At 37.8% G+C, this 19,828-nt stretch overlaps 1 protein-coding gene across 2 annotated transcripts in view; it reads left to right on the top strand.

Annotated features, from left to right (window-relative positions):
- Positions 1–19,828, top strand: part of PALS1 (protein associated with LIN7 1, MAGUK p55 family member) — an 84,925-nt gene that overhangs the window by 46,224 nt on the left and 18,873 nt on the right. For both annotated transcript variants that reach the window (XM_070417979.1, XM_070417987.1), the window contains exons 4-8: positions 4,065–4,273; positions 8,139–8,216; positions 9,020–9,166; positions 11,623–11,784; positions 13,253–13,330. In XM_070417979.1, the coding sequence (XP_070274080.1) occupies positions 4,065–4,273; positions 8,139–8,216; positions 9,020–9,166; positions 11,623–11,784; positions 13,253–13,330 (674 nt within the window). The remainder of the gene's footprint in view (positions 1–4,064; positions 4,274–8,138; positions 8,217–9,019; positions 9,167–11,622; positions 11,785–13,252; positions 13,331–19,828) is intronic.

The following is a 19,828-nucleotide window of genomic DNA, read 5'->3' as shown; positions in this document are numbered from 1 at the left end:
CTCACGGCTGGCAGGTACAGCGGCGGTGGCGGGAGCCTCTCCTGCCTCTGCGGCAGTGCTAAAGATGTCCAACTGCCGACTTAGGCCCGCTCCCAGGGAGCAGGCCTAAGCCATAAGTTAGACATCCCCTGAGGGCGCCCGGACTGTAAGAGGGCACAGGCCAGACTGAGGGACCCCCATGAATGCACGATTTTCATGCACCGGGCTTCTAGTTATTTTATAATGTCAGTATGTTAGTGTCTAAGTGGATGGCTTTAGTACACAGGAGAGATTCACAAGTTCGTTTGCCTTTAAAAATTTAAATATCTAGAGAGTTGAAGAGACACAATAGGGAGATGGTTACTTTCTGGACTGACTAAAGTTGCTTATTGATTTCAGTCAATGCTGAGATCTGAAGCTCCTGATTTTTTTCATTGCCCTGACAACCAGGCTGAGCCCCTTTAAAGATTTACTAAAAATTTAAACAGGAATCCCATTATCCACTCAGGGAAGTCGTTAGTACTCATAAGATTGTAGCCTATTTTGTTGGTTTGTAATTTTTTTTTCTTTTAAGATATTTAAATATTTTACTATTTTGATCTAAAGATACTTTAAGGCTATTGAATTCTTTGTACTCTGAGGAAATTCTCTATACTCTTAGGCAATTCTGTATTAACCTCTTTGAATTTCATGGAATCTGACATTCCATATTCTTTCTCCCACTCCTCCCTCCAGCTTTTTTGAAGTACTAGAGGCCTGGTTCACAAAATTTGTGCACGGGGTAGGGGGGTCCCTCAGCCAGGCCTCATGCTCTCGCAATCTGGGACCCCTCGGGGGATGTCCAACTGCCAGTTTAAAATGGCAGTCAGACATCCCTCTCGCAATCCAGGACCGCTGGCTCCTAACTGCTCACCTGCCTGCCTGCTTTATTGCCCCTAACCACTCTGCCTGCCTGCCTGATCACCCCTAACCGCCTCTGCCTGCCTTCTTGATCACCCATAACCACTTGCCTGCCTCCCTGATCGCCCCTCACCGCCTTTGTCTGACTGCCTGATCGCCCCTAACCACTCTGCCTGCCTGCCTGATCACCCCTAACCGCCTCTGCCTCGGCCCCCGCCACCGCGGCTTCATCTGGAATGACGTCCAGAAGGTCATTCAGCTGTCCAGTCTAATTAGCACATTACACTTTTATTATTATAGTGGACAAAATTTTGTATATCTAAAGTGTACAGTGTGAGAATTTGCTGTATACATTGTGAAATATTTACAGTTAATTAACACTTATATCACCTCACAGTTTCCTTTTGTGTATGCGTGTGAAAATGCTTAAGAGCTACTCAGTAAATTTTAAGTATGCAATACAATATTGACTGCAGACACCATGCCATACATTAGATCTCAGAACTTATTATCATAAAGGTGATAGTTTGTACTCTTTGACCAAAATATACCAATTTCCACTATCCATATTCTGTCTACTCTTGTAGATAGCAAGTTATAGTTAAATTCTGATTATTTAACAAGTTTTATTTAGCACTGAGTCACAACTTCGTAGGTTATTCTAATGGCAATTTGACTTTCTAATTTTTCCCCCTTTTTTGCTGCATTAAGTTAATAAAGAATATGTATTTTCTTTTATAAGGGGGAGTAAACCTGTTTTCATTGGAGAGAGAGGGAATATCAAGAATCAACTGGAGAATTATTCAAATCTATAAAAAACTTAACTAAGTAGTGGTATACAAGATAAATATACAAGATTCACTAATTTTTGAAAGTCTTATATATAAAGAAAACTAACAAAAAGACTTAAAAAGATTGCGCATAAGACAAATAGTATCTACTGTGAGTTTTTCTCAGATTTGTTTACAGTTTTAATATCAGTCAAAATCGCAATAGGATTTTTCTTTTGGAACGAATAGGAAAGAGACAGTGGGAGATACCTTGAAAAAATTATTCTGTAAATTAAATAGTCAAGATATTTTGAAAAAAAATAATGAGCAAGTACTTGTCATATCAATATGAGCAAAGACTGCAGTGCTACTTTAATAAGACATTGTGGCCCTAACCGGTTTGGCTCAGTGGATAGAGCGTTGGCCTGCGGACTGAAAGGTCCCAGGTTCAATTCCAGTCAAGGGCATGTACCTTGGTTGCAGGCAACATCCCCAGTAGGGAGTGTGCAGGAGACAGCTGATCGATGTTTCTCTCTCTCTCATCGATGTTTCTAACTCTCTATCCCTCTCCCTTTCTCTCTGTAAAAAAATCAATAAAATATATTTTTAAAAAAATAAGACATTGTGGTTCTGATAGACCAGTGGACTAAAACAGACCCTAATATATGTAAGAATTTGGTAGCAACTTAAATTAGAAAAGGAAGGATTATTTAAAAAAAATAATAATAATGGTATTAGAATAAGTGTTAACCAGAAAAAAAGAAATGAAGTTAAAATTTCCCCTCAAAGCTCTATCAAAAAAATTTCAGATGGATTAACGTTTATTATGAAATAGAAGCCACAAGAAGCTAGAAGAAATGTAGGTAAATATTGGATGACCTAGAGCAGTGGTAGGCAAACTCATTAGTCAACAGAGCCAAATATCAACAGTACAACGATTGAAATTTCTTTTGAGAGCCAAATTTTTTAAACTTAAACTATATAGGTAGGTACATTGTTATTAACCTACCTATATAGTTTAAGTACTGTTGGTATTTGGCGCCTCCCCTGCTCTTCGTATACCGCAGCCCGCCTGCGCCGCATCACCCATCGCCTGACCGACCGACACCCCCCACTTCTTCTAATGCCACTTCTTCAAAATAGACTCGCCGAGGCCGAAAACCCGACTTCTGCGCACGGGCCACGAAGTTTCGATCGCACTGTACATGCGCGCCCGCACATGGTATTTTGTGGAAGAGCCACACTCAAGGGGCCAAAGAGCCGCATGTGGCTTACGAGCCGTGGTTTGCCGGCCACTGACCTAGGGAAAGGAGTTTATAAGCATAGAAACAGTGAAAGAAATCATGCTGGAAAAGGTAGATCATTCTTAATACATAAGAGTTGAAAACTTCTACAGTAAAAGCAGACAAGTGGAAAAATTAGAAAACCATTTTCAGTGAATGTGACAAAGTGTACACACAAATGTACACATCTGCCTGTTGCGGGGCAGGGAAGAGATGACCTCTGGTTCTAAACATTTTGGGATAACTCCCAGAAAAATGCATGTGCTACATATGCCCAGTAACAGGCTTGCACACACACACATATGCCATAACTTTCAGTGTAATTTTCGGAGATTCGTGGTCATAAGAGTTTTATGGACCACAAAAGAAGTACCTGGTAAATATGAATAAACTTTAACTTCTTATTAAAGAAATTGAAGATTTTAAAAAATGGTATATTGTTGAATATTGGCAAAAATATTTCTAGTGGGATATAAATTAGTAAAATCTCCCTGAAAAGATGTTTGGTTTTTAAAATGTCGATCTTATTTTAAAATTCTATTTCTAGAAATTATTTTAAGGAAACTTCAGAATCTCAGACAAATTTTTATGCAACAATGATCATTATGTACTGAAGTGCTTATTATTACTTATAGTAGCAAAAAATTGGAAGCGACCTGAATGCTCAACTTTAGTATAATGGTTATTATAAATCATGATTTAGCCATGTAATAAAATATCACACAGCCATTATATGTAATGTTTTTAAAGACTGGTGATTTGAGAAAACAAAATGTACTGTTAAATGAAAAAAGGAAATGTTGTAAGATGGTTAAAATAAAGGTTGTTTCTAGGTGATAGGACTATTGGTGATTTTTAATTAATTTTTCATTTCTGTATTCCTCCCCTCATTTATTTTTGTAGTGAGTATGTATTAGTTTTATATTTAAAACACTTTCAAAAACTTTTACTCTAATCTGTTATATAATTTTAAAGAGTATTACTTAAAATCAGTAAAACGGCAGTGATTTGACTCAAATATATATGCAAGTTTTGTTCTTTTTGAAAATGCAAATTGTTATGGTTCAAGAAATTTTATCTTAAATGTTGAATTAAGACAGAAAATTAATTTTTCGATTCCTTTTCCTTCTAGAAGTGGAAGACTTATTTTCTTCACTTAAACATATCCAACATACTTTGGTAGATTCTCAGAGCCAGGAGGATATTTCACTACTTTTACAACTTGTACAAAATAAAGATTTCCAGAATGCATTTAAAATACACAACGCTGTCACAGTACACATGAGCAAGGCCAGTCCTCCGTTTCCTCTTATCTCCAATGCACAAGATCTTGCCCAAGAGGTATGTATTTTAAAGATATTATTGACATATATATAACAAAGTAATTGTTAGTGATAATAAGGTAGTATTATTAGAAAATACTGGTGTGAATATAAGGCTAGTTTGAATTAATTACTACTGATCACATAAGAATAATTTATTGTGTTAGGAAATATTTTCTAAGTACATTTTATCCTGGAAAATATATATGCTTATTTCTGTTTTTGTTGTTAATTCTCACCCGAGGATATTTTCCATTGATTTTTTTAGAAAGAGTGGAATGGAGGGGGAGAGACAGAGAAACATTAATGTGAGAGGGACACATCGACTGGTAGCTTCCCATACACACCCCTGACCAGGGCCAGGGATCAAGCCTGCAACCAAGGTATATGCCTTTGACTAGAATCAAACCCAGGACCCTTCTGTCCATGGGTTGCCACTCTATTCACTGAGCAAGTCCAGCTAGGGCTATACTTATTTCAGAGTCAGAACTCTGTTTCACTAAAGAAGAGAGTTTGTTTTGCATACAAAATTATATATTTGCATGGTAAGAGAAGTATTTTTCTACATTACTAAAGGGGAAAGTTTTTTAATGCTTTTTGTATAATTTTTAAAAAAAATATTTTTATTGATTTCAGAGAGGAAGGGAGAGGGAGAGAGATAGAAACATTGATGATGATAGAGAATCATGATTGGCTGCCTGCTGCATGCCTCCTGTTGGGGATCGAGCCCACAACCCAGGCATGTGCCCTTGACTGGAATTGAACCCCAGACCCTTCAGTTCACAGGCTGATGCTCTATCCACTGAGCCAGACTGGCTAGGGCTTAGTATAGTATTATTTTAAGCATTATACATCATAAACTGAGGTAAATGAATACCAATAAGATAAAAATTATATCTGATAATCTGGTATTACAAATAGAGGCCCAGTGCACGAAAATTTGTGCACTTGGGGGGTTCCTCAGCCTGGCCTGAGCCCTCTTGCAGTCCAGGACCCCTCGGGGGATGTCCACCTGATGGCTTAGGCCCGCTCCCCTAGGGGAGCGGGCCTAAGCCATCAGGTAGACATCCTTAGCGCTGCCGAGGAAGCAGGAGAGACTCTTGCCACTGCTGCTGCATTCATAGCCCTCATCCCGGCTTGTGGCTGAGCAGACCTCCCCCTGTGGAAGCGCACTAACCACCAGGGGGCAGCTCCTGTGTTGAGCAGCTGCCCTCTGGTGGTCAGTGCGGATCATAGCGACCGGTCGTTCCATTGTTAGGGTCCATTTGCATTGTACCCTTTTATTACATAGGACTAGAGGCCCATGAATTTGTGCACAGTTGGGGTCAGGCTGGCCTTGCCTCCAATCAGGGGTGGGGGGGTGTTCAGGGATGGGGCCAGCTAGGGGGAGGGGCCACGGGCGGTTGGCCGGCCAGCCCTGCACCCTGGTCAAACTCCAGGTTGAGGGGACAATTTGCATATTAGCCTTTTATGATATAGGATAACTTCTAAGATTTGTTACTAATGGATACAGTCAATAACAAACCACACATATGATAGTGGTTCCATAAGATTATAATAGAGTTGCAGCCATCCTAACACAACACATTACTCGCATGTTTGTGGTGATGCTGGTGTAAATAAACCTGCACTGCCAGTCCTATAAAAGAATACCACTGTGTTATAGTTGTCTATAGTGTTTAGTACAGTAACATGCTGTACACATTTGTAGTCTAAGAGCAATTGGCTACCCCATATAGCCTAGATGTGTAGTAGGCTATACCATCTAGATTTGTGTGAGTACATTCTATGATGATAGCATGATGAAATTGCCTAATGACTCATTTCTCAGAAGTTATCAAGTGGTGAATGACTGTATTTTGAAGTTGTTCCTCTATAAAACCTGTGCAGAAGTTTGAAAATAATTCAATTTTAATGTACAGTGAGAGGTCTAGTTTCCAGTGCTTGTTGTGTTCAGTGTTTAATGTGTTCTGCAAACAGCTTTTAATTGAAGGTTTTAAGAAGATATAAATAAGCCATCTCCAATCTTGGTGGGGGGTGGATATTTTGACATAAAAACTAATAATTGTGGCCCAGCTGGTGTGGCTCAGTGGTTGAATGTCGACCTATGAACCAGGAAGTCATGGTTGGATTCCTGGTCAGGGCACATGCCTGGGTTGTATTCCTGGGTTGCAGGCTTGATCCCCAGTAAGGGGTGTGCAGTGATTCTCATCATTGATGTTTCTATCTCTCCCTCTTCCTTCCTTTCTCTGAAATCAATAAAATACAATTCAAATTAAAAAAACACTAATAATTCTGGAAGCCCATCAAGTAAATTTATTTCATGGAATCCAGACACAAGACAGAAGAAGGAGTAGGGGGAAGGGTAGGACCTCCAGAGCTACAGACTTATAAAATAGGTTAGAAGGCACTTTGCATTATTGCAAATTACTTTTTTATGTGTAATAGAGATTTGGGAATAGAAAAGGAAAGAAAGAGGCATTGACAATGAGAATATACATAGTATAATCTTTGGGGGAAAGTAATCCACAGAGCAAAGTTTGTACCTATAAATATTTATTATAGAAGAAAAAATGGAAATAAATAAACTGAACATAACAGCTTAAGTTACTAAAGATTAAAAAATAAACTAAAGCAGAAGAAAGAAATTGGATTATTTCAGTGGAAAGAACAATAGATTCAACATTAGAAGCTGGTTTTTTGAGAATTACAAAAAAATGGAGAAACCTTTGATAAGTTAGATGAAGAAAAATATATCAGTAACATTAGGAATGAATAAAGGAGCATGAATACAGACACAGAAGATTAAAAACTATAGCATAATACAGTTTTCTTACTATATGTGGAAGAGCTATCAGATGGGTGGTTTTCTAAAAAAATATAAATTGTCAAAAGTGATGTAAGAAAAGATAGCCAAAAAAAGTAGACCAGTAGCTATAGATAAAAATGAAAATCAGAAATCCACCCCCAAAAATATCTACCAGGCCTGGATGATTTTATGTACAAGGTCTATCAAAACATTCAGGAGCATGTAATTCTAATGTTAAATAAATTTTTTTGACACATAAACATAGACTATTTTCCAATTCATTATATGTACTAGGATATAACGACCCTAGATAGTAATGACCTAGACAGTTTTATAAATCACTGTACGTTGACCACACTCACCAAGTAGAGGCCAATCCAGTTTATGAATATTAATGTAGAAACCTTAAAATATCAACTCACATATCAAAATACATTAAATAATACTTTATTATGTGCTTAGTTTATATGGATTATCTCCATCTTTTGAGAACCTTTAAATGGTAGCTGTCATTCTACAGATGAGGAAACAAAGACTAAAAAATTCATCATAGTCAAATGGAGTTTACCCTAGGAATTTAAGAACTGCTTCACAGTGGGAATTTTTTAAATGTAATTCACTATAATATGGTGATTGCTGCATTACTCTTATATAAATTGATCTTGTTAGTCTGTAACTCTTGAAAGTGTCATCTGTGATTTAAAATATAGTTGCATGAACATGATTAAAAACTATAAAATATCAAGATAACTTAGTTTTTCTTCCCCTATGTAATTATTAATCTGTTTTATAGTATGTTAGGAGAAACTTACAAAAAGAAAATAGTTCATTCGTAGCATAAATACCAAAATCCTATCTAGTGTTGTCTTTTTAAATAAAGAATGTTATTGTTAACCATGATAACAAGTTTGAAAACTGTGAAAAAAAATAATTTTTTTCTAATAACTCTTTTTAGTGCCTTTCTTATAAGTAATTTTTTACGACTTTAAATTGTATCTTTTTAAAAATACATGTATAGGTGCTGGTGATATTTTCTGTACCCTAGGAAGAATTCATCTTTCTTTTTGTTCCTTAGGTACAAATTGTTCTGAAGTCAATCCACCAGAAGGAAGGACAAGAATTAACTGCTTTGCTAAATGCTCCACATATTCAGGTAGAAAATGTACAGAGCATTATGTATATGTGGTTTTTCCAACTTCCAAGTCTCTCTGAATCAGTCCTTTAGGGCTAGAAGAGACTTCAAATATTATCGATAGGCTGTTTAGTTATTTACAACTCCCACTGTGAAATAATTATTGTTGGATTATATATTTTCATATTTAAAATTAACATTAGTTTTGAAACAACTTATTATTCTTTAAAAAAATTTCTTCCCTATTTTGTTTTTCCCCCCCATAAACTTAAATTATCTATGGTTTTGGGCCTTTGAATTGACTTTGTGTTTTTGCAGTATAATAAGCACTTCAGACTTTCAGAACCTATCCCAGAGTATGCCTGTTATACCTAACATATCTTTTTATTATTACTTTTGCTGTTGTTGTTAATCCTCACCCGAGGATATTTTTCCATTGATTTTCAGGGAGAGTGGAAGAGAGAGGGAAAGACAGAGAGAAACATCGATGTGAGAGAAACACATCGATTGGTTGCCTCCTGCAGGAGCCCTGACCAGGGCCCAGTCCGGGAAGCAGCCTGCAACCAAGTTATGTGCCCTGGACCGGAATCGAACCCGGGACCCTTTGGTCCACAGGCTTACGCTCTATCCACTGAGCCAAACTGACCAGGACCCTAACACATCTTTAATTGTTATTAGCTTGAAAGATACAAGGTTGCATTTGTACCTCGTTGGAAGGTTTGGAAACAAATCTGAATATATCATTAATTATAGTATTTATTTTAAAGGTTTAATGATCAGAGTACTATGGATTTTTTAATGCTATGGATTTTTTTTTGAAACAGGCACTTTTACTGGCCCATGATAAGGTTGCTGAGCAGGAAATGCAGCTAGAGCCCATTACAGTTGAGAGAGTTTATGAAAGCGTTGGCCAGTACGGAGGAGAAACTGTAAAAATAGTTCGTATAGAAAAGGCTCGAGATATTCCATTGGTAAGTATTCCATGTGTCTGATCTGAGATCCTTTCTACCCAGGGATCTTTTGTATAGCAGACAGTTAAAGACCCCTTTATGTTTCTGGTAGTTTTTCTCTTTTGAGATAAATTTGTTGAAATTATTTTATGTTCTTTCTCATACTCCTTTTTCAGAGAAAAATGTGTTTATCTTTCTCACCCCTAATTTGATGAAAATAGTAGCTTGTGAAATAATTGTTGAGGAACAAAGGGATAAGTAACCTGCTTTATTGTTCTCCTAATTTTAAAAAAATCTGATCTTTTAATTCAATTAAAATCTGTTGACACATAATTACTTATATATACTTCACATATACTTAGAAGTATATATTTATTAATGTTAATATTTGTTTTATAGTTTTTTCAGGTAAAACTTTTTTCAATCTTTTCTTAGTCTGCTATTATTGCCTTAATTTTCTTTCCTTTATTTTCAAGGATTTTCTTGAATCCTGATCTCAAATTGTGTTTTAAATAGTGGGATACGTAAATACAGACCGTATTTTATGGGCAGTTCATGTAACTTAGTTTTTTTCCCCACTAGAAAAAAAAAATTGGGAAAATTTAGGGTAAAAATCTTATAAACTCTGTCTACTTTGAAGCTTTTTTCTGTATTTTATATTTCCATTTTTGAATGTGTATGTTTAATTGTGTTTCTCATTTGTGTATTATTAATGTTTAATATATATATTTTTTTTTTTTTTTTTTTTTTTTTTTTTTTTTTTTTTTTTTTAATTAAATCTTTATTGTTCAGATTATTACATTTGTTCCTCTTTTTTCCCCCCATAACTCCCCTCCTTCCAGCTCCCACCCCACCCTCCACCCTCACTCCCCACCCACTGTGTTCATCCATAGGTGCATGATTTTTGTCCAGTCACTTCCCGCATCTCCCACACCCCTTTTTCCCCCAAGAATAGTCAGTCCATTCCCTTTCTATGTCCCTGATTCTATTATAATCACCAGTTCATTCTGTACATCAGGTTATTTATTCACTTGATTCTTAGATTCATTTGTTGATAGATGCATGTTTGTTGTTCATAATTTGTATCTTTACCTTTTTCTTCTTCTTCCTCTTCTTAAAGGATACCTTTCAGCATTTCATATAATACTGGTTTGGCGGTGATGAACTCCTTTAGCTTTTCCTTATCTGTGAAGCTCTTTATCTGACCTTCAATTCTGAATGATAGCTTTGCTGGATAAAGTAATCTTGGTTGTAGGTTCTTGGTATTCAGCACTTTGAAAATTTCTTGCCATTCCCTTCTGGCCTGCAAAGTTTCTGTTGAGAAATCAGCTGACAGTCGTATGGGTATTCCCTTGTAGGTAATTGAGCCTCTTTCTCTTGCTGCTTTTAAGATTTTCTCTTTGTCTTTTGCTCTTGGCATTTTAATGATGATGTGTCTTGGTGTGGTCCTCTTTGGATTCCTTTTGTTTGGGGTTCTCTGCGCTTCTTGGACCTGTAAGTCCATTTCTTTCACCAGGTGGGGGAAGTTTTCTGCCATTATTTCTTGAAATAGGTTTTCAATATCTTGCTGTCTCTCATCTTCTGGCACTCCAATGACTCTGATATTAGACCGCTTAAAGCTGTCCCAGAGGCTCCTTACACTATCTTCACACTTTCGGATTCTTTTTTCATTTTGCTTTTCCAATTGGGTGTTTTTTGTCGAATCTTTGGTTTGATTATTGTACTCCTCTGGTCTGCTATTGGGTATAATATTCTTTATTTCAGTCCGTGTATGCTTACTTTCTAATTTCTTTATCGTAGCATCGAGGGTCTCATTAGTTTTCGTGAGGTTCTGCACAAATTTATGGCAAGCCCTCAAAATTGCGATTCTTAGCTCCATATCCTCCATTTCTGTCATGTTTTTTTGTCTCCGCATCTTTTATGCTTTCTTGGTGCACCCCCTTGTGGTCTCTGTGCGCAGTCTTGTTCTAGCCAAGCCTTAATTGTTGTAGTTCAATGTTTAATATATTTTAATCTGAATTGGATGTAGCTATAATATTTAACATTTGTATAATCAACCAGAGTAGTTTTCATTCCCCATCATATTTTAAATTTTAAAAAAGAACTTTTATAGATATGTCATGTTCTCAAATTACACCTAAATATAGTATAACCATTTTGAATAGAATCCAACATATAGAGAACAAGTCTTCAGGTGGTTTTTAAGCAAGTGCATTTTTCTGTTGAATGCTTCAAAAGCCTGCTTGATTTTTAGAATTGTAATGAATGCAACGTTTCTGCAGCAGAAAATGTAGGAAAATGGTCACCTAAATAGTAACCCAATTATCTTGATTACTCTAGCTTTGTAAGTCAATTTCTTCCTCAAGATAACTGAAGGGTAGTATTATTGAATAGAAAAAAATAAGAATTAAAAAATGAAGAAATCTTTAACCAAAAAGTTGCATTTTTATTTTAAAATTGGATGTTGAATTTTTTAGGGTGCTACAGTTCGTAACGAAATGGATTCTGTCATCATTAGTCGGATAGTAAAAGGGGGTGCTGCAGAGAAAAGTGGTCTTTTACATGAAGGAGATGAAGTTCTGGAGATTAATGGCATTGAAATTCGGGGAAAAGATGTAAATGAGGTTTTTGACTTGTTGGTAAGTTGACACAGACGAATATTTGGTAGGTTCTTGAAAGTTGGATTTTTTGTTATTAGACTTCAGAATAAAACATTTTACAGTATTTTAAAAATAATTGCTAAGAGGACTAGATAATTTCTAGCCTATTTTCACATATTTTTACAATATTTATTAGTAGAGTTTTATTTTGGCATTGGTACTACTGATACTTTCTTTATTTTGAGCTTTGTTAATATCAGGTATATTTTATTTACCTCTGAAGTCACTATATATCTCATTAATTCATTCAACATATATTTATTTAAGTGCCTACTATGGGGCCAGCTGCTAGAGAAACAGTAACAAAACAAAGTCCATGCCCGCATGATACTTATATTCATTTTGTTTATGATCTACAATTAATTGTTATTTTCTTAGTAATGTTAGGTAATAGCAGTGGTATACATCTACATTGTCCAATAGTTACATGTGCTAGCTATTTCGATTTAAATTAAGTAATAATTAAAATTGAGTTTCTCATTCCTAACAACTGTATTCTAGATAAGAACAGTATGTAGCTAATGGCTCTCATATTATGGTATAGAATATTTATATGATCATAAAAAGTTCTATTAGTACTTGTATAATCAGGAAGCCGTTTATAGACAGCTTTTGAGAGCAATTTCTGATCACTGCATATATCCCCACAAACCAGATTTATATTCTTACTGACTTAACATCAATTGATACAATAGAATCTCTCCTATCTGCTGATGTCTGTTGACAAATCTAGAAAACATCCTTATGTCCTTATTGTCACTGAACCCCATTTATTTTGTTTGGGAGAGCAAAGTGCAAGTGATCATTGTTTTTAGTCTTTGTTTTATTGGCTGCTATCTCTGGGTTGAGCACTGCTTCCTGCTATCTCAGGACCAGAAATTATGATTATTGTTCTATTGTCTAAACTGGAGGTATCTGAACAATAGTTAGTGGTGTACTGGGAAATAATAGTGAACCTAGCAGTAAGACTATATAATTAAAAATAGAATGGATGACAGAGACAAAGCACCTGGGAAGTGAGAATATTTGTATCACTTTTCTTATCCTAGTCACAATTACTATTTCAATTTCTACTGTATTAAAATTTATGTATATCAGAGTAGGTAACCCAGAATTATTATAGCACTTTGGTATGTCCAACCTTTCACTGTGGAATCTTCCTAAACTTACACTAAGTAGAAGATCAAAACCCAAGACTTATACTCTAAATGCCTTTGCCCAGTGTGCCAGAATTACAGAATGCCTTATTATTGGCTAGCTCTACTATAATGGAGTCTATGAAAGGCATAATTTGTGCTTCCTGACAAAATGGGATTCATCTTTACTGATTTTTTTTAAGTCTCCTAGGGGTTCCAGAATAGTCCACTGTAGGGAATATTGATCATAAGATCATGAAATGATTTTCATAAATACGGATTTTAAGAATTACCTCATCTCTCTATTACAGTCTGATATGCATGGTACTTTGACATTTGTTCTGATCCCCAGTCAACAGATCAAGCCTCCTCCTGCCAAGGAAACTGTAGTAAGTGATTTTTTTTGTTCATTATTTATTGTCTGATGGCTACTGTTTACTTTTTTCTAGATTAATAAAGTTTAATTTTTAGAGTAGTTTTAGGTTCATAGCAAAATGCAGCAAAAAGTTCAATTTCACATACCTCTTACCCACACATATGCATAATCTCCCCCACTATCATCGTCCTGTACCAGAATGATACATTTGTTATATCAATGAATTAATGGTTCCATTATTACTCAGAGTTCATATATATATATATATATATATATATATATATATACATATATACATATACATATAGATATATAAACAAATAAATATAAAAGCCTAAGTGACCAGTTGACCGGTTGCTATGGCCGCACTGACCACCAGGGGGCAGACGCTCAATGCAGGAGCTGCCCACCACCCGTGGTCAGTGTACTCTCACTGCCAACCTCCAGAGATCTCCCCCACCCCTCCCGCCCTATCGGCCCCGATGTGGGGCCGGTCAGCCAACCTCCCAGGGTCCCTCCCCCTGGCCGGCCAGCCCCCCAATATGCCTCTATCTCCAGCCAGGCCAAGAGACCCCACCCGTGCATAAATTCGTACACTGGGCCTCTAGTAGTTTATAATGATTCGCTTTGGGTGGTGTACATTCTATGGGTTTTGACAAATGTGTAATTCCGTAGATTCACTCACCATTGTATCGTATAGAAGTTTCTCTGACCTAAAGATCCTCTGCTCTGTCTATTCATCAATTCCTCTTTCCAACCATGGCAACCACTGGTCTCTATAGTTTTGCCTTTTCCAGAATGTCTTATAGTTGGAATGTCATATAGTTGGCCATTTCAGGTTGGTATTTTCATTAGTGATAAACGTTTAAGTTTCCTTCATGTCTTCTTATAGCTTGATAGCTCATTTCTTTTTAGCACTGAATAATATTCTGTTGTCTAAGATATACAACAGTTTATCCATTCGCCAACTGAAAGACATCTTGGTTGCTTCCAAGTTTTTGGTCATTATAAATATCATTGCTATAAACATCCTTGTGCAGGTTTTTCTGTGGACATAAGTTTTCAGTTCATTAAAACTTACGCCCACACAAACACTTATGCCATAGGTGTGATTATTTTGGGTATCAGAAGTGTTACCTTAAATATTTCTTGTACTCAAATAAAAACAAGGAAATTCACTAGATTTTATTTAGATAAATATGACATATCAATATTTTAAACAAGCAAACTCATAAAATGTCTTTTAGAATTTTTGTGACTTGTAACATTGAACTTTGTCTTTTCTGTTATTATAGGTGGGTTTATTTAACTTAAATATATCAGTGTAGGGTGAAGAAGTGCTTGTACACTTGTATTGTAGAATGAGCATTGTTTAACATTTACTCAACTAGCTATATTAAAAGACAGACTTTCTTACTGTGTGATCCAACAGTTCCATTCCTAGGTATATATCCAAGAGAATTGAAAACATATATCTAACACAAACTTGTACTTGAGTGATCACAGTAGCATTATTTATAACTAGAGGCCCGGTGCACGAGATTCATGCATTGGGGCGTTGAGGGAGTCCCTCAGCCCAGCCTACATCCTCTCACAGTTCGGGAGCCATTGGGGGATGTCTGACTGACGGCTTAGGCCCACTCCCCGGGGCAGTCAGACATCCTTAACATTGCCGCAGAGGCGGGAGAGGCTCCTGCCACGCCACTGCCGCTGTGCTTGCCGGCCTTGAGCCTGGCTTCTGGCTGAGCGGCACTCCCCCTGTGGGAGCGTACTGACCACCAGGGGGCAGCTCCTGTGTTGAGCAGGATAGGGCTGAAACCAGCTCTCCAACATTCCCCGAGGGGTCCCGGATTACGGGAGGACGCAGGCCAGGCTGAGGGACCCCACCAGTGCATGATCGGGGCTAGGGAGGGACGCAGGAGGTTGGCCAGCCTGGGAGGGACCGCAGGAGGGGGCTGGACCTCAGCAGCAAGCTAATCTACCAGTTAGAGCGTCTGCTCCTTGGTGGTCAGTGCACATCATAGCAACTGGTCGACTGACCCCTGGTGGTCAGTGCACATCATAGTGAGCAGTTGAGAGGTCTTAGTATATCATTAGCATTATTACACTTTGATTGGTTGAACGGACGACCGGACACTTAGCATATTAGGCTTTTATTATTATACTAGAGGCCCAGTGCATGAAAATTCATGCACTGGAGGAGGGTCCCTCAGCCCAGCCTGCCCCCTCTCACAGTCCGGGAGCTCTCAGGAGTGTGAGGTGACCCGGCAATCAGGGGAAGGCGACCTCTGCTGCTGCCACTGCCAGCAGCGCAAGCCTTGGCTGGCCTTGGCTACCTGAGTCTTGGGCGGCCCTGAACGGCTGGGCAGCTGACATCTGAGGCTAGCCTGTGCCTCGGACCCACCTTGAGCGGCTGGGCAGCCGACATCCAAGGCTTGCCTGCACCTTGGGCTGGCACTGGGCGGCTGGGGGCGCTGAGGGGACTGGGGGACTCCAGAGACAGGCCTTGCCACGCACCTGCCACCCCAGCAGGGCTGAGGGGGCTGGGCGCCACCATCTTGTGGCTGTGGGCACCACCATCTTTGAGGGCGGGGCAGTCAATTAGTATATTCCCTTCTTATTGGCTGTGGTTGCTGCCATCTTTGCAACAGTGTAAGGGTCAATTAGCATATTCCCTCTTTATTAGATAGGATAGGATAGACAGGTAGTAGAAACAACCCAAATGTCTGCCAGCTAATGAATGGAAAATGAAATGTGGGATATTATTTGGCAATTAAAAGGAATAAAATATGCTTCAACATGGATTAACCTTGATAAAATTGTGCTGAGGGAATGATGCCAGTCACAAAAGCCATGTGTTGGTTCATTTATATGAATTGTCCAGAAAGGTAAATCCACAGAGACAGAAAGTAGATTAATAGCTTCTTAGGTGCAGGCGTGGTGAGTTAGGAGGGAATGGGAGGTATTCTTAATCTATATAGTGTTTCTTTTGGGGCTGATAAAAAAGTTCTAAAATTTGTGGTGGTTGTATAACTCTGAATTAAACCATCCAGTTGTGTACATGGCGCCTTGTATAGTATATGAATTATCTCAATAAAGCTGTTAAAAAATTACAAACTTCAAAGTGCTGGGTTAACAAGGAAGACTGATCTATTATATCTGTTGTTACTCTTAACTTTTATAAAAGCATAGTAGTTTGAAACAGAACACAGTTTCATTTCTTTATCAATGTATCATCATCGATGCTTTTCCTTTATTCTTTATGGAACACATTAAAATTGCATTTGCAGACCCTGCCCAGCCGGTGTGGCTCAGCCATTGAGCATCGCCCTAGGAACCTAAAATTGCATTTGCAACCTTCCTTCTGTATAAAGTTCTTTTGTAGGAGGAGAAATGAGGAAACAGTTTGTATCTGGATTCCAGTAGCCTGATTCCTTGTGCACTGTGCCTTTCCACATACCTTCTTCGAACAAGCCTTAAACTTCAAAAGTAGCTCTTCTCTTAGAGAAGACACACAGAGAAGGGTTGGAATATGACCCTACGTATATGGCTTTAAAAGGAAAGGGAGAGCCCTCGCCATTTTAGTTCAATGAATAAAGCATCAGCTTGCAGACTGAAGGGTCCCGGGTTCAATTGTGGTCAAGGGCAGCAGGTACCTCAGTTGCAGGGTCGATCCTCGGCCCTGATCAGGGTGCATGCAGGAGGCAACCGGTCAATGCGTCTCTCACGTTGATGTTTCTCTCTCTGTCTCTCCCCCTCCCTTCCACTCTCTAAAAATCAATGGCAAAATATCCTCAGGTGAGGATTAACACAAAAAAAATAAATAAGAGAAAGGAAAAGAAATGATGCTCTTTTAAAATATAGCATTTGAGCCTAGCCAGGTGGCTCAGTTGGTTGGAGCATCATCCTGTACACAAAAAAGGTTGCGGGTTGATCCCCAGTTGGGGTGCATACAGGAGGCAACCTGTATGTTTCTCACATCAGTGTTTCTCTCTCTCTCTCCCCCTTCTCTCTCTAAAAATCATAAACATATCCTAGAGTGAGGATTTTAAAAAAATAAATAATACAGTATTTGATATGTAGAGATCTTTTCAAAATAGAAACAATGTTGTGCAATATTTTTTCCTTCATTTCCTTCTTTTATTGTGAAGAACTCTTAATTGCAATATCTCTTGTAAAGTTTTTATAAAACATAACTGGCTTAAAATGAACTATTATTAAAGCTTGCACTGAAGGTTTCAAAAAAAGAAAACGGTGATAAGAAATCATTATTTGTTGTTGTTGATAATCCTCACCTAAGGATATTTTTTCCATTGCTTTTCAGAAAAAGTGGGAGGGAAGGGGGAAGAGAGAAAAACTTTGATGTGAGTTGAACACATCGACCAGTTGCCTCCTGCATGTGCCCGACCGAAGGTGAGGAATGAACCCTTTGATGCACGAGCTGATGCTCCAACCACTGAACAACATCGGCCAGGGCAGGAAATCATAAGTTTTGTTGGCATATGCAGAATAATTATCTATGATATTAAGAAATTAAAACCAGTTTATTGAGCATCATTATGGTACAGGTCAAGATCTAGTAAGAGCAAAGGTATCTTTCTGTAGTTAAAGTACTGTAGGTGTTCAACTGTAGGTGTAAAATTGTAATATGTTCACTGGCTCAACTATAATGTCACGAATGGCAAAAGCAAAGTGTCGGGAGAGGTACCCCCTTATGCATCACACACAGCAACAAGTGGCTACTTTATCATTTGCAGAGGGCACGAGTTTTGGCACTTTTGTAGTTTGCTTCCTGGGTGACTGACACATTTATCCCAGGACTCATGAATTGCTTAAGCTGTGCTGTTTCTCTCTCTCCACATTGACTTAGAAACAAGTTAGAATTCCCAGACAGGTCTATAAAACTTTAGATTATATTTCACAATATAATTGAAAAAATATGGAGAGAGGAAATAGAATATTTGAGCTGAAGGCACATTTTTCATATAGTAATGCTCTAATCCAGTGATTTTCAAACAGTGTGCCCCAAGAATTTTTAAAACCTGCAGTACCTGACTATTTAGTCATGAGCACTGACCTCTTTTCCTTTACACTGTCAAATTAGAAAATGCAACAGCTAACACAATAATAGCCTTCCAGTGTGAATGAATTAAAATTATACCTATTGTTTTGTCAGATCGGCAAAAATATATATATTTTAGTGTGCCATAGATTTTAGTAATTAGTTTATGTGTGCCATGAGATGAACATAGGAGTACATTGAAATGTAGTGGGATCACACTGCTTATTAGTGATGGAATATGCACTAGAAAATTCAGAGTACTGATTATCCAATAAATGTTAGCTATTATGATATTTACTCTGTGCCAGGCACAGTACTGATTGTTTTATATATTTTATCTCATTTAATTCTCACAGCATCCCCATGAAATATAGATATCTTTATTATTCCCATTCAACAGGCATTGAAACTAGAACTAGAATGGTCAAGTTAATTGCCCAAGCCCACTATTGGTAAGTGACTGAGTCAGGACTAGAACCCATGCCTATTCCAGAACCTATGCTCTTAACTGCTATGTAGTGTAACAGGTAATGTCCCACAAAGCCACTAAATATTAGGTTTCTGCATCACTATTTATTTTTCGTCCAACAAACTCTTAATAAAACTGGGAGCATGCCTTCATGAAGTCTTTTGATTTGTGGGGTAAAGGTTGGGAGGATAGAGAAAAGTGGTTTAAGGGAAACTTAAAGGCTCAGGATAGAAGGATGCTAAAGTTACAGTGAAGGGATACAAACCATAGAATTAACCACTAGCCCAGTGGCGTTAGTTTTAATTATTGAAATATATTCTTAGGAGTCCCAAATAATTATTTTCCTTACAATGAACATCTGTTGGATCTCTTTTGTGTACTAGGCACTGTGCTAAGCACTGGGTTTATAATAATGAACATGACAAAATAATTATAGTTTGCAGTAAGTGATAAGGTAGGAATAAGCACAGTGTGAACATTGAGAGTAAAAATAAGTGGAATCAATTACATGAGATGGACAGGAAAGGCCTCTTGGAGAAGGCAGCGTGAAGCCAAGACCGTAGAATGAGATGAAGCCAAGCCTGTTAATTGCCAGAAGAACTTTCAGGTAAAATATCTCAAGAACTTTGTTTTTGGAAAGCCTGTGGGCATGGAGCAAAGAAGGAGAGTAAAAAGGCGAGGAGGGGATTCTATGAGATGAAGCTAGAGAGGTAGATAGGGCCAGGTCAGGCAGGTTTCCTTGGCCATGGCAGGGAGTTTGGATTTTAAATATAGTAAATGATTTGATTTTTATTTTAAAAACAAAAAACAAAACATTTCTGGCTTCTTTGTATAAATTGGATCAGTAAAGCCAATAAGGAAGCAAGGAGATTTAGGAAACTGTTGCTGAAGTCATTATGAAGTATGATGATGGCTTAAACTTGGATAATAGCTGTGGCAGTGGAAAAAAGTAATCAGGCTGTGTTCTGGAAGTAGCAATA

This window comes from Myotis yumanensis, unplaced genomic scaffold (assembly GCF_028538775.1).
Source record: "Myotis yumanensis isolate MYYU_CA2020_CCGP unplaced genomic scaffold, mMyoYum1.0.hap1 SCAF_1, whole genome shotgun sequence".
In the NCBI taxonomy this organism is placed as follows: Eukaryota; Metazoa; Chordata; class Mammalia; order Chiroptera; family Vespertilionidae; genus Myotis; species Myotis yumanensis.
Note: the sequence above shows the minus strand (reverse complement) of the source record. Positions and strands in the feature narration are given on the sequence as shown.